This window comes from Pseudochaenichthys georgianus, chromosome 15 (genome assembly GCF_902827115.2).
Source record: "Pseudochaenichthys georgianus chromosome 15, fPseGeo1.2, whole genome shotgun sequence".
Lineage (NCBI taxonomy): Eukaryota > Metazoa > Chordata > Actinopteri > Perciformes > Channichthyidae > Pseudochaenichthys > Pseudochaenichthys georgianus.
In genome coordinates this window covers 25,124,378-25,136,770 of record NC_047517.1, presented here as the reverse complement: position 1 = coordinate 25,136,770, position 12,393 = coordinate 25,124,378, and the positions used below count along the sequence as shown (strand labels likewise).

Here is a 12,393-nt window from a genome sequence, read left to right as displayed (position 1 = left end):
ATATTACTTGTTAATATGTGTAAGCACTAATGAGGACCAGCAGATGGTGGTGGAAGGCAATAATCTATTGAGTCTGGTGATTATTGATAACAAATACAATCACTTTTATTTGATTTATGTTGATTATCAAATAGTTTTTACATTTGTCACATCATCACAAGTGGCATATGAAATATCTTGTTTCCAGGTTTTCCCCAACATCTAAAGGACGTATTTTTGTATAATTAGAGCAAAGATGGTGTATAGACTGACATGTTGCATAACTAGAATGCAGAGATACATTTAAAAAAACATGGTGGTTTTAGAAAGTTTTATTTAATTTAGTTTAAAACACAGTATACCATTCATATAAATATAAAACGTGTTATAACATAATTGAGAAAAATATGTGGAACACTGTGAAATAACATAGTCAATTAGTGCATATGTTTTATAATTAGATTGCCCCAAAACAACAGTGATCAAAATAAAATACACAGAGGGTAGGATTCATTTTAAATAAAAAAATAGTACACTTGAATAATTTAAACCACTCATACTTTAGCTCATAAAGGAAGAAAAAAAGCTTAAAGCAAAGGTTAACATAAAATAGAATCCACATTTTAAAATTTTTAAAGGATATATGGAATTTTGTGTACATTTGTCGCACATAACTAGCACTATGGCAACTCTCCTACACTCTGATACTACTACCGAAGCCCCACACACTGAATGCAGGGTAGAGGGGCTGAGTGAATATCGTCTGGATGCTGTGCAGAAGCTGCATGCCATCAGAAACACTGTAAAATGCGAGTGTTCCTGCAGAATAATCCAGGTAGATGCCGATTCGGGATGCAATAGGAGCTGCAAGATCTGTGCTCTTGTTGTTGTGCACAAAGGAGAATTTGGAGTCAGAGCAGTACAGACTCCAGGACTTGTCGTTCCAGCCCAGGCTGCACTCATTGCTGTTTCCTTTACGGCGGATTCCCCTGTAGCTAACAGCCATGTCCACCTCTGTCCCCCTCCAGTCTACCTCCCAGTAACAGCGACCATTCAGACTCTCCCTGCACAACACCTGCATGGACCAAATGAGAGGTTAAAAGACAACGTTTAAGCATTGTTAGCTTTATGAGAGTTTACTTCACCTTTGCCCAGATATGTACTGCAACTACACAAATGAAATACTTTTATAATAAGAATAACTTCAAAGACTAATAGCCTGATATGGATGGAGATTTTCATTCAATACAAACAAAAGACATGTAAAAAGAGAAAGAAAACTAATTAAAAAAAAAATCGTGTTCTAAGTCTACCGAAATGTTTTGTTTAAATGTGTCAATAAGCCATTATCTATGTTAGCATTTAGTGAGTTTATAGGATAACTTTACAGATGCAGATTGACAAAGTACGTAGTAAAATAAACAACTGAATGTGTGTTTAGGAGGTCTTCTGTTCAGTAGTCTAAAATATGACATGTTGTGGGAGAAAAATAGCCCAAACTCACAAATCAGACCTGTGCTTTTGTGTTTGACTTCTTGATATTGTGATCATTTTGGCTCTTTAGAATTCACAACCCTCTTTTCAGGCACTAAATCACTTTTTGGCGTGTTGAATATATTCTCACCTGTTGCCATTGCTCGAATCGGTCTGGGTGGTCAGGGTAATTCTTGGGCTCACTCTTCATCGTTGCTGATCGGTTACCCTCGGAGAGATGAAGGTTGCGATGGACACTGTTGACCTCCAAACTCAGCTGGCAAGAGTCTAAACAAAGCAGGACAATTTCATAATTTATCATCTCTTTTTTGTTGATCAGTATCTGTTTTCCAATGTAATGCTATACGTTTTGCTATTTGTCTCTTTTCAGATGAGCTCATTTTCTTCCCTTTTCCTTCTTCTTTGGGTCGTACATAAATCACCCACATAAATGGTTAGGAACAAAGTTAGTCCACTTAATCCTTGGTGAATCATTTTGAATGCATCAGTTTGTTAATATGCTTTCCCAAGGTGGAGTTACAGTGGGAACACCTGTGTTTGTTTAAGTGATACTGAACTGTGAGTTTGCTGTCTTACATTTCACCAAACCAGTTCTAGAGGCGGAATGCCTTTTGTAACACTCCGAAAATGTGTGTCACCCGATGGTGTAGTCATACCTTTGTAAGGAAGATGTGCCTGCTATATGTCAACATGACTGTCCTGTTATGAACCTTAGAATACACTTCACTCGGTTGAATATGAGTGGGGTTTGATATGACTGCAAAGTAGCCTTGCCAAGTTTCTTTTGCTAAAGGTTTCATGAAAGGTTAAAGGCATCCTTCTCTGTAAAATATTTTTTTTAACTCACATTTCAGGAAATCTTCTCTTGTCCTGGGTCCTTCTCTTGTCCTGGGTTCATCTCTTGTCCTGGGTTCATCTCTTGACCTCGGTTCTTCTCTTGACCTTGATTCTTCTCTCGATATTGATTCACTCGTTGTCTTTGTTTCAACCTCCTGCGTGATGTATACATCATTCACTATAAAGGGGCAGATAAAAAACACAGGGCAGCATAGGTTTTATGAGAGCAGAAGCAGACTGAAAAAACATTCCTTAAAGGAACTAGAGAGGGGCATCAATGCTATTTGAGATGAACATCACACATTTGTGTACCTGCTTCTGAGATTTTTCTCATTTCGGTCTTGCTGACTTCTTCTACTTGTAATTTCAGTGCAGCGATGGCTCTCTTGGTGGCATCAAAGGAGTAATTGGGAGCGGCACATATGTTGTTAAGGTCTTCATATCCGGAGGGGCCTGACAGAGACTGCCAGCCCTGGTAAAAGAGATGAAAGCTAGAAATGAGCATTAACAGCTTCTACATGTTTTCTACTAAGACTCCTGATGTTTGCACTATACAAGTTCCTCAGTTCTTATAAACCTCACCTGCAGAAAGTGTATGTGATCATCGGTGTGTGAGAGCTTCTCCAGGTCAGTGTGTTTCTTCCTCAGCAGAGTGATCTCTTCTTCCAAGCGGTCCAGAAGTAACTCGGCCCGTGTCAAAGTTGTCTTTTCATGGGAACGGATCATCTCTTTGACTTCATTGTATTTCCTCTCGATGGAAAGCAGAAGCTCTGCGAAGATCCTCTCGTTCTCCTCCATGGCAGTTTGAGCCGAATGCTAAGGAGAAACATCATAAAGAGAGGAAGAGAGTTTATTAAAATATGGATAAAAAAGCAATTATTTTCCTTACAAAATACCCTAATGTTTGACCTATTATGTTTAAAGTAGATTTTACTTACTTTAACTGATTCAACAGCTTGACGGAGATCCTGCCACTTTTTAACTCTCTGGTCAATCCTAGTCTGAGATTTGTGCAGCGTGGTACCAAGTTGTTTCTATAGAGGGAATGACATTAAAGTGTTTTTGTCAGCCTTGAACAATAAATATGCCTTTAAAAAAACTCCTTGAGTATCTTAACCAAAAGTTTAGATGGACAGTTTTCACCACTCACTTGTTTCTCAGTCCTTTCAGTTCCAGCCGGGACGATGTCGTGGTGTTTGTGTTCATCCATCATGCACAAAACACACACTGATGTCTCATCAGTGCGACAAAAAGCCTCCAGCAACTTGTCATGCTGCGCACAGATCTTCTCTCTCATCTGACCCGTAGCTTTGACCAGCTTGTGCTTCATCAGGGCAGGGTAGTCATAGTGAGTCTGGACGTGGGTCTCGCAGTAAGACGCCAGGCACACCAGGCAGGACTTCTCAGCCTTCTGCTTCCTAGTTGTGCAGAAGTCACACATCACTTCCCCGGACTTGGCCAGGGTCCTCGACTGGTTACGACTGGTAGACCGACGAGATTTGTCTGAGCTATATCTGTCTAAATCTAGAGACATTTTTTAAATAGGATGTCTGGCAATTATGGGACCAAAATTGAAATCCACAGGTGCTTCAGCTCAGCAGCAATATGTTACCCAAATGTGTTGGATCCAATGCTGAAGAAAAGCTTTGATAAAAAGTAAGCCGGAGGAGGTAGCCTATCCTTAGAGAAAACGAAGAACTGAAGTTAACAGCTTCAGTGAAACTGTGAGACTGACGATGTGTGTGACAGAATGTTAACTATGTGGTCCACTCTCATTGTAAAACCAGTATACCTGGTTGGGCATTTATAGCCAATGGGTGTTACTACAAATAGGCTCAAACAAAGAAGAGGACAAGTTGAAACTACCTCAACAAAATAAAGCCTTACTTATTTATTACATGTAATACACATTTATGTTTTATCTCTATTGATTATTTTAGGATAAGGATAGCATGAATAACACAATGTTAACATGGCATTCATTTCTATTTAAAATTATATTAACTGCTGTTAAATGATTATCCTTTTGAATGTAACTACTGCACTGTTAAGTATTAACTTACCCTTGTTATATTTGTTTCAATATCACATTTCTCTTATGGCTATCTTTAGATTTGCCCTTGATATGTAAAATATTTGCTGCCCATTCTATCTGGACCTTAATCAAACACTTGCTGTGAAAACAGCAACATCTTGTGGGACTTATTCATTACTACATAGTATACATTTTATATATGCCTCTATTGTATGTTGCCTCTACTCCTTAGTATACTAAGAACTATATAGCATCTAAAACCTGATCCCGCAATTTTGAACCCTTTGCAATATTGCACATCTGAATTAAGTGGTAAAGCAGAGTAAAATCAAAGAGGTTTTACTGTAACAGTACAATTATTTGAAGAAGCCCTACATAAGTAAAGGTATTTATGGTGAGAAATGTATTTGTGTAAAGAAATAATGATGTATAGGCTCATTAGGCTGTGCATATGATTATCGTCATGTGGCAATTATCATCAGAATCAGAATCAAAATATCTGTATTAGTCCCACAGAGTGGAAATGTACATTGTTACAGCAAAAAAGAGCCAAAGACAGCTTAATGTTACCTAAGCATGCATACAAAAAAGTACTAAAGATAATTTAAAATTATAATAAAAATGTTACACATTTTACAAAAATACACACCCTGTAACCAGCCATTAAAACACTACAAATATAAATTAATGCATCAATAATGGACTTGCATTGCCATGCTTTACTTTCGGCAATTTCAGACGTATTTTTGTAAATTGAATTACAGAAGTGTTTCTGCATAAGCCCCTGTTTGTCTCCAGGCCTGCAGGGGGTGATAGTGGTCTGCTTGCTGTATTGAAACGACGCTAAAGTGCGTCGGTCGTCCAACGTTGGCGCCAGATGAGCTGTGGCGCCAGCAATACACAGAGGCAGAGAGAGAGGAAGACACATAGCAGTTTGACTAGCCTCACAACAGCCTGCAAAGCCCTTTCTCAACCCTGAGTTTGAAGCATATAAACGACTCTTTTTTTTCTCTCGTTCTTCAGAAATTAAAAAGTAAAAGGACATAAGGTGGGTGTGCATGCAAGCTTTTTTTAAACATGTATTTGTATTAATTCAAACCGTTTTGATCCGGACTCCTGGCGATTGTTAATGGTTTAAACTCTACTTAATGTTATTAACAGTAGCAGCGTTAAAGTAGAGGGTTGCTCTGTTTAACGGGGGGGGGAAATGTTTTTGTCTTTGTTATGATTAACTTTGGTGGTCAACGTTTGTGTTGTTTATTGTGTGTGTCCAGTTATGATAGTAACGAACTTTGTAATGGAAAAACACAGGGCATGGCTGGCTTTGGTTGATGCATTTAGTTATGTTGGAAACGCACAGGGAAATATTAATATAACGTTATGGATCTATTTCAGATTTGAGTCTCATCTAGGTTATTTCTGATACTTGTTCTTTATAGACTCGGCCTAGGCGCCTTTCTTCGCCTTTGCATGCGAAACCATACTTAACATGGTCTGATGGGCGGTAAAGCAGAGCTTCCGCTCCAATGTTTTACAATCTACAGGCTGCTACTAAACAGGAGAGCAGCCTTTAGCGTTGCTAGCAAACTGGATTAGCTGACTTGTTAGCTTTGCATCATGGCTATGTAGCCAACACGCTAATATTGTCTCGGCTGGATAGCTGCTAACACCAGCAAGGCCGCCATTAAAGTCGTGTGTGCGGGTTGGTGCTGCCGCAGTAGAGGAGGGCTTTAGGGTCTTAGCCAAGATGTACAATGCCGCCTCAAGCAGCAGTTTAATTAGTTGTCTTGTCTTTTTCTGTTCGGTTGCCCTTCTTTAGAGCTGTTTCTGCCGTGGGACGTGTGTCTTGCCTGGATTGCTGTGTAAGTAGGACGCATCCTTTCCCGGGCTTTTCGCGCAGCATTCATCGCCCTCACCGTTAGCCATCTTTGTTTCAGCTAGCCAACTCCTGGTTGGAAGTGCCGTGTGGCTCTTAGCGTGCTAACCTACTTACCATTAGCCTACGACGTTGCTATTCGTCGCTGCTGCCTATTTTACGAGGATTTAATACGAACGACATACTGTCATACGTGAGTTTTACAAGCTGTGTGTGTGTTTTTCACTTACTGCGACTGCGCTTCTGAGCCAGCTCTAATTCAATAGGTTATGGAGGGCGGAAGCTAACGCTGCTAACTAGCTAGCGGCAGCCATCTTAGGCGAGCATGTAATCTTGGCTAGCTGGAAGTGCTGGTGTGGCACAACAAGATGGCCTGTTAATACTCGCACAAGGAGATTTTTCGCGTCGATCGAAGATTCATAAATAACACCATATTACCCATTTCGAATAATGTGAGTATGTGGCTGTTTTCGGTGTCTTTACTATGTACTCGCGAGTTGCTTTTGCTATGAAGCTAGTTAGCTGGCTAAATTGCGATCACATTAGCAGCTAACACAATGCTCTCGTTAACCAGTCGCCCCTCGACCATAGCCAGCTAACTAGCTGCTATGAAGGCTATTTTGTAGCTGTTATTGAAGGCTAGCCACCAACAGTTCAATGTTTAACAACAATGCGCTGTTCTTTTGATGCATCCACATATTTCAAGTCGTTTTAGAAGTAATGCATGCAAACTGCGGAGACAATGGAAATATGTAGGCCGCACGGGTTTTGGCTTGCGGATTAAGTACGAATTAGGGGGTTGATCACGACAACTTGATTTTATCATTTGTGTTAGCTAGTGATAGTTTGGCTACCAAATTGACAACTTTATATGATAAGTATTGCATCTGGCCGTTAATTTGATATGATGCACGCTGATATGGAAACCCATATAATTAAATATGAGACGATGCATGGCTACATTTTAAACTACTTATTAAGCTTTCTGAATTGAAATGCAACCAATACTGTTTTAGAGAACAAACATAGACCAATGGGTACTCAAGCGTACAAACTAGTTACACATATCTTGTGTGAAGGGCTTCCCCTTTGTTACTCTTCTGATAAACCTATTGTGTTAACCAAACACTCGCCAACCCTCGTCTTTGCTGTTGACACCAACCAAGAGCTATATTATGTGTTGGAGGTAGAAGTGCATGTCTGTCCTCGGAGAGCACAGGGAATGGGTGCTACTTTAAACTTATATTGCATATGTGCTTTACTCAGCTTTTTAAGATCAAATTATTAATTATGTTGTATACAAGATAAGACTTTATTTATCCCGAAGGAATTCTTGTTAATAGTTAAAGATATAAGATGTACAATAAATACGGCAGCATAATCATAACGGCAACACTTATGATAATTAAACTGTACCTAATTAAAACAACAAACTGCAAAAAACATAGACAAATAATTAATGCATTATGGATAATAATCTTAAGGTTGACTTTTCTTTTAGAAAGTCTGGCTTTAAATGTAGTATATGGTTTGTTGTCGACAGCAAAATTAGGACCGAAGTTCTAAAGCCAGTTTACAAATCAACTGAAACACCACCACTGGGGTCTTTTCTTTTCCAACAATATTACGCTCTGATTACGTATCTGAAGTTTTTTCATTCAAATCCAATAAATTAGTAGTTATTGGTTGTTGGTAATGGGATCTTGACGCAATATAGTTAAGTTCCTATGTAACTGATACACGTATACCGGTTTTTGTTAGTAGCATAGTCATATAAATGAGGACAATCTTCTAATTTATGTTTTGTCTTTTCTGCAGTTCTGCACACTGACTAGAGCACCAGCGTGACGCGGCCCAAAACAAAGATCCATATCACCCGATTTCTTTTTAGTGTGTCCCCCGTCCGGCTGAAAAACGGAGGTCGTGGGGCTGGAGTGTGTTCTCATGGCTGAGTCAGAGACTGAATGTGACACACCCGGCCTTGACACGCTTGGGTCGGAGTGTGTCATAGCCCACAGCCATGTCGACCTTCACTATGGAGCAGAAACGGAGATCATGACTGAAGAAAAGCGTGGACTAGAGCTGGAGATCCACGGCTCAGACTTAAAGATACAGGGACTGGGTTCAGATCTCGGAGCTGTAGCCTGTGTGGAGGCAATTGTAGCGGAGTCAGACCATGATTACATCAAGGTGGAACATGGAGAGATGCACTGTTTCACAGCTGCGGAAATCAAGACGTCGGGAGGCGAGACTCTGCTGGGAGAGGTGCTGCTTAAGGGGGACAGCGAGCATGTGGTGAAAGTGGAGTCTGACCATGGCGGGGAGTTGACAGTCGAGTCTGAGAATGGTGTAATCATACATGAAGCCCATGGACTGCAGTGCAACGAGTGCGGGGAGATTTTTGGAAGCATAGCTGATCTTCACCAACACTTTGAGATCCATAAGGATCTGAACCCTTACATCTGTGTCCACTGTGGTGAAAGCTTTGCTGTGGAGGCCAGCCTCAAACAACACATGAAGATTCACATGAAAGAAAAGCCCTACGTCCCCCCTGGAGTTGAGATTATGGGCAAAGATGTTATCGATGCCTTCAGTCTCAAGTCTCATCAGATGATTCATTTGCCAGACAAGCCCCACAGATGCTCTGAGTGCGGTAAGAGCTTTGCTGCTGCCATCACCCTGAGAGAACACATGAAGATGCATTCAGAGGACAAGCCCTACAAGTGCACTCAGTGTAGGAAGAGCTTTGTCCGCAGAAGGCATCTGAAAAAGCATCAGGAGGTCCATGCACGAGAGAAGCCATATACCTGTGGCCAGTGTGGCAAAGGCTTTGCCACGACTTCCAACCTAAAGCAGCACCAGAAGACCCACGCTGCAGTCGTTCTCGGAGACAAACCCCACCGATGCGCACAGTGCGGAAAGTGTTTTGCGGCTGCTGCCACTCTGAGAGAGCACCAGAGGATCCACTCGGGCGAGAAGCCGTACAAATGCAACATGTGCAGGAAGAGTTTTGTCCGCAAACGCCATCTGAAGAAGCACCAGCAAGTCCATGCCGGAGGGAAGCCCTACACCTGCAGACATTGCAACAAAGGCTTCAATCATTCCTCCTCTCTCTCCCGCCACCACAAGACCCATCTGCAGAATCCAGTGTTTTCTCCACCTCAGCCTGGGAAAACCCTGTCCTACGGCACTCCCCCAAAGCAGAGAGTGCACCAGCAGGGAGACAAGCCCTACATGTGCCATCACTGTGATAAGGGCTTCAATCATTCCTCTTCCCTGTCCCGGCACCAAAGAGTCCACTCGGAGGGAAAGAGTTACACCTGCGCTCACTGTGGCAAAAGATTCAATCACTCCTCCTCCCTCGCCAGGCACCAGAGAGTTCACTTGGAGAGCAAACAACAACAACAGCAGCAGCAGCAGCAGCCCCAGCCACCACAATCGCCGCCGCAGCAGTACAACACCATCCCCACAGGGAAGGGATTCCCCAACAACGCCTTCCCAAAACAGCGCAGCCTGTCCGTTGAAAAACCATACAGGTGCTCCCACTGTGGAAAAGGCTTTAACCATTCATCTTCCCTTTCCAGACATCATAGGATCCATGTAGACCAGTGAGCACCCTCTCCCGCCCTCACAAGCTGTCCCATGCGAGAGTAAAAACCCCATCTCCCCCCTCTGTTTCTGTTCTACTAATGGTCCCATCATTGACATCACCACACCAAATGTCAGGCCAACTTATAGAGACAACAGTGGTCATGTCTGCTTTGAAGTGGAGTGGCTGCAAATAAATGGACAGTAACACAAGTCTTCAGGTGTAAAACGGACCGTGTAGCCTGTAATTCAGAGCAGAACCCGGGACTTTGCGCTCAGTATGCAAAGGGTATAATAATAGATTGTGAAGGAGCCTCTATTCTTGTTAGTGATTGTGCTTCACTTCAGGACCTCTTTTGAACACTTTTAAAATAAAAAAATTAATGTGATTTGGTGATCTAAAATAATTGTTACCCTGGGGGAAATATGCCTCTCCCTCTGTTGGTCTTTTTGATGAGAATTGGGTTTATGTACCTTCAGGTGGACACATGTGCTTTTCAGCTGCATCTTTATCCAAGGCTACCAACACAATTTGGCGAACAAAAAACATTTCTCAATTTAAATTGTTATTTCTTTTTCACCACCATAACCCATGTGTAACCAACATCCAAAATCCAATGTAAATACTGATTTTCTTTTATATATGTGTATAGGTGACTAGTGTGCTGTTCCAAAAGATTACATTTTTGATAGTAAGATCCACTTTGATCAACTTTGTCTCCACCATTTTTTTTCCTTTTACGAATTTAATTTGTTTTAAGTGTTGGAGAGCAACATGTTGAAGGTGTTCTCATGCGGCTTTGTTCTGGAATTTGGGCCCCATCAGACATGAGGCATCTTGTATATTTATACGGTTGTATTCTTGTATGTCTACGATGGGTTCGTGCTGCTGCATCGACTGTACAGAGAGCAATACCGGCTGACACCCTGATTCTATTATGACATGCAATTTAGTTATTAGGAAATGCATAATAGAAAATAAAAAACCTACTGGGTAGCATATTACAACAAGACCTGTGTCCTAATTATTTACTGTGCAGTTTCTGCTGTACCCCTTGCACCAAATGTACATGAAATGCAATATCACACTTTGTCTATTGCTTTGGAGACTAAATCAATATGTATAGAATATAGGTACCTCTTACTTTCTGCAAACTCACAATTTGATCTAAAAAAATATTGTGTATACTACAGGAGGAAATCTCACTTTTACAAGACTTCAATGGTTTTTCCAAATTCAAATGGATTGCGCTCTTATTTCTGTGTAAGATATCTTTTACAAACTGATGTATTTTTTTAGAAATGGCTTGGGTTATATGAAAGGGAATGAGAGATATACAGTTTTTATGGGAGTGAACATTACAGCGAGCAATATTTTCTTTTCCTTTTTTGGTTAACATTTGTGCTTCACACTGTAGCATAGATTTCTTCCTTGTGTTAGATAGGTGCCTTATTGCATGCTATGTAGAAATGTGTGCCGAGCTGTTATTTGAAAAAGTTTCAGGGTTTTCAGGGGTCTTTTGTTCTTATTCATACTAACTTACCCTACATTTTAATTTGATGTCACTGATACCTATTGCTTTTGTTTTGCTTTCATGTATATTACCATGTGTTTACACTGTTACGACCATATTGTCTTTTGTTTCCCCTTTATTTTTGTCAATGGCCTCTTTGTAGAGAGAAAAATTGTAAATTATCCATATAGGCTTCTCCTAAGGGCAAATCTGTAACATCTCTTCCCAATTTCTGAGTGGCACATATATGGATAAATAAAGGTTGTTGACTCTTGTGGCTTTAATCAATGGAGTACAGTTTGGAAATGGGAGATGTATTTAACCTCATGGCTAAATAAAAGTCATTCTTAAATCATTAGGGTCATGTTTCATTTTTATAATCATGCACACAAAACAAGAAAATATGACCAGTGGTAATACTTTGTGGGTTATTTTACTTTCAAATCAGTCTCTAATGTTGCACAGCACAGTGAATTTAGACTGCATTTGACCCAGTCTAGAGATGGCTAAAGTAAGTCATTTACTCTTAATGCACTACCTAAATTGGTCCACTTGGTGTCACCACCGTCTCAAATGTTTGTAAGACCAGTAAGAATTTTTCAATTGGGAAACTCCAGACTTGGAGCAGGCAGCAGTGTGTTTATTTTTAATTTATTAGGACCCTGAACATTCCCCAACTCCTCAATGGGAATGTTACCAACACTGAACCAATCAGTGCAGCCGAAGGTGTGCATTGATCTGTGTGTGGATGCTCTTGGGAATAGTGTGAAAACATCAACATAATGTCAGGAAGCTTACTGCCTTCCTATACACCACAATGGTTTACATTCCTTCACAGCTGGAGGACAGACTTAAGTTGCCCGTTGAGGGAGGGTTAAGATCCACCATCATAATAACCTTCAGAAAGAAGAGCCAATCAGACCTCTGGGGGCAGAACCATGTCTGGTCACCATCACTGAATATTTACACTAGAGATAGAACCTTGATATGTCTGAAGCTATGCAAATCTTCAAAGATCTCCTACCAACAAATAGATTATAATAAATTGATGTTATTAAGAGTTGTTAATC

The 12,393-nt window shown here is 40.7% G+C and overlaps 2 protein-coding genes across 5 annotated transcripts; one reads left to right on the top strand and one right to left on the bottom strand.

Moving 5' to 3' along the window:
- Positions 1–161: 161 nt before the first annotated feature.
- Positions 162–4,135, bottom strand: ftr14l (finTRIM family, member 14-like). Its single transcript, XM_034100462.1, has 7 exons — positions 3,461–4,135; positions 3,249–3,344; positions 2,893–3,126; positions 2,623–2,782; positions 2,321–2,488; positions 1,604–1,740; positions 162–1,054 (listed from the first exon to the last, which is right to left on the bottom strand). The coding sequence occupies exons 1-7, from the start codon at positions 3,842–3,844 to the stop codon at positions 674–676; spliced, it is 1,560 nt and encodes a 519-aa protein (XP_033956353.1). The 5' UTR covers positions 3,845–4,135; the 3' UTR covers positions 162–673.
- A 1,029-nt stretch (positions 4,136–5,164) lies between these two features.
- On the top strand, positions 5,165–11,678 carry LOC117459569 (zinc finger protein 502). 4 transcript variants are annotated; one of them, XM_034100459.2, is made up of 3 exons: positions 5,165–5,393; positions 6,165–6,207; positions 8,040–11,678. In XM_034100459.2, the coding sequence occupies exon 3, from the start codon at positions 8,166–8,168 to the stop codon at positions 9,831–9,833; it is 1,668 nt and encodes a 555-aa protein (XP_033956350.1). In that variant the 5' UTR covers positions 5,165–5,393; positions 6,165–6,207; positions 8,040–8,165; the 3' UTR covers positions 9,834–11,678. The 4 variants fall into 4 exon arrangements, with proteins under 4 accessions (XP_033956350.1, XP_033956349.1, XP_033956351.1 ...); XM_034100458.2 differs by lacking the exon at positions 6,165–6,207; XM_034100460.2 differs by lacking the exons at positions 5,165–5,393; positions 6,165–6,207 and adding an exon at positions 6,267–6,414.
- Positions 11,679–12,393: the final 715 nt, after the last annotated feature.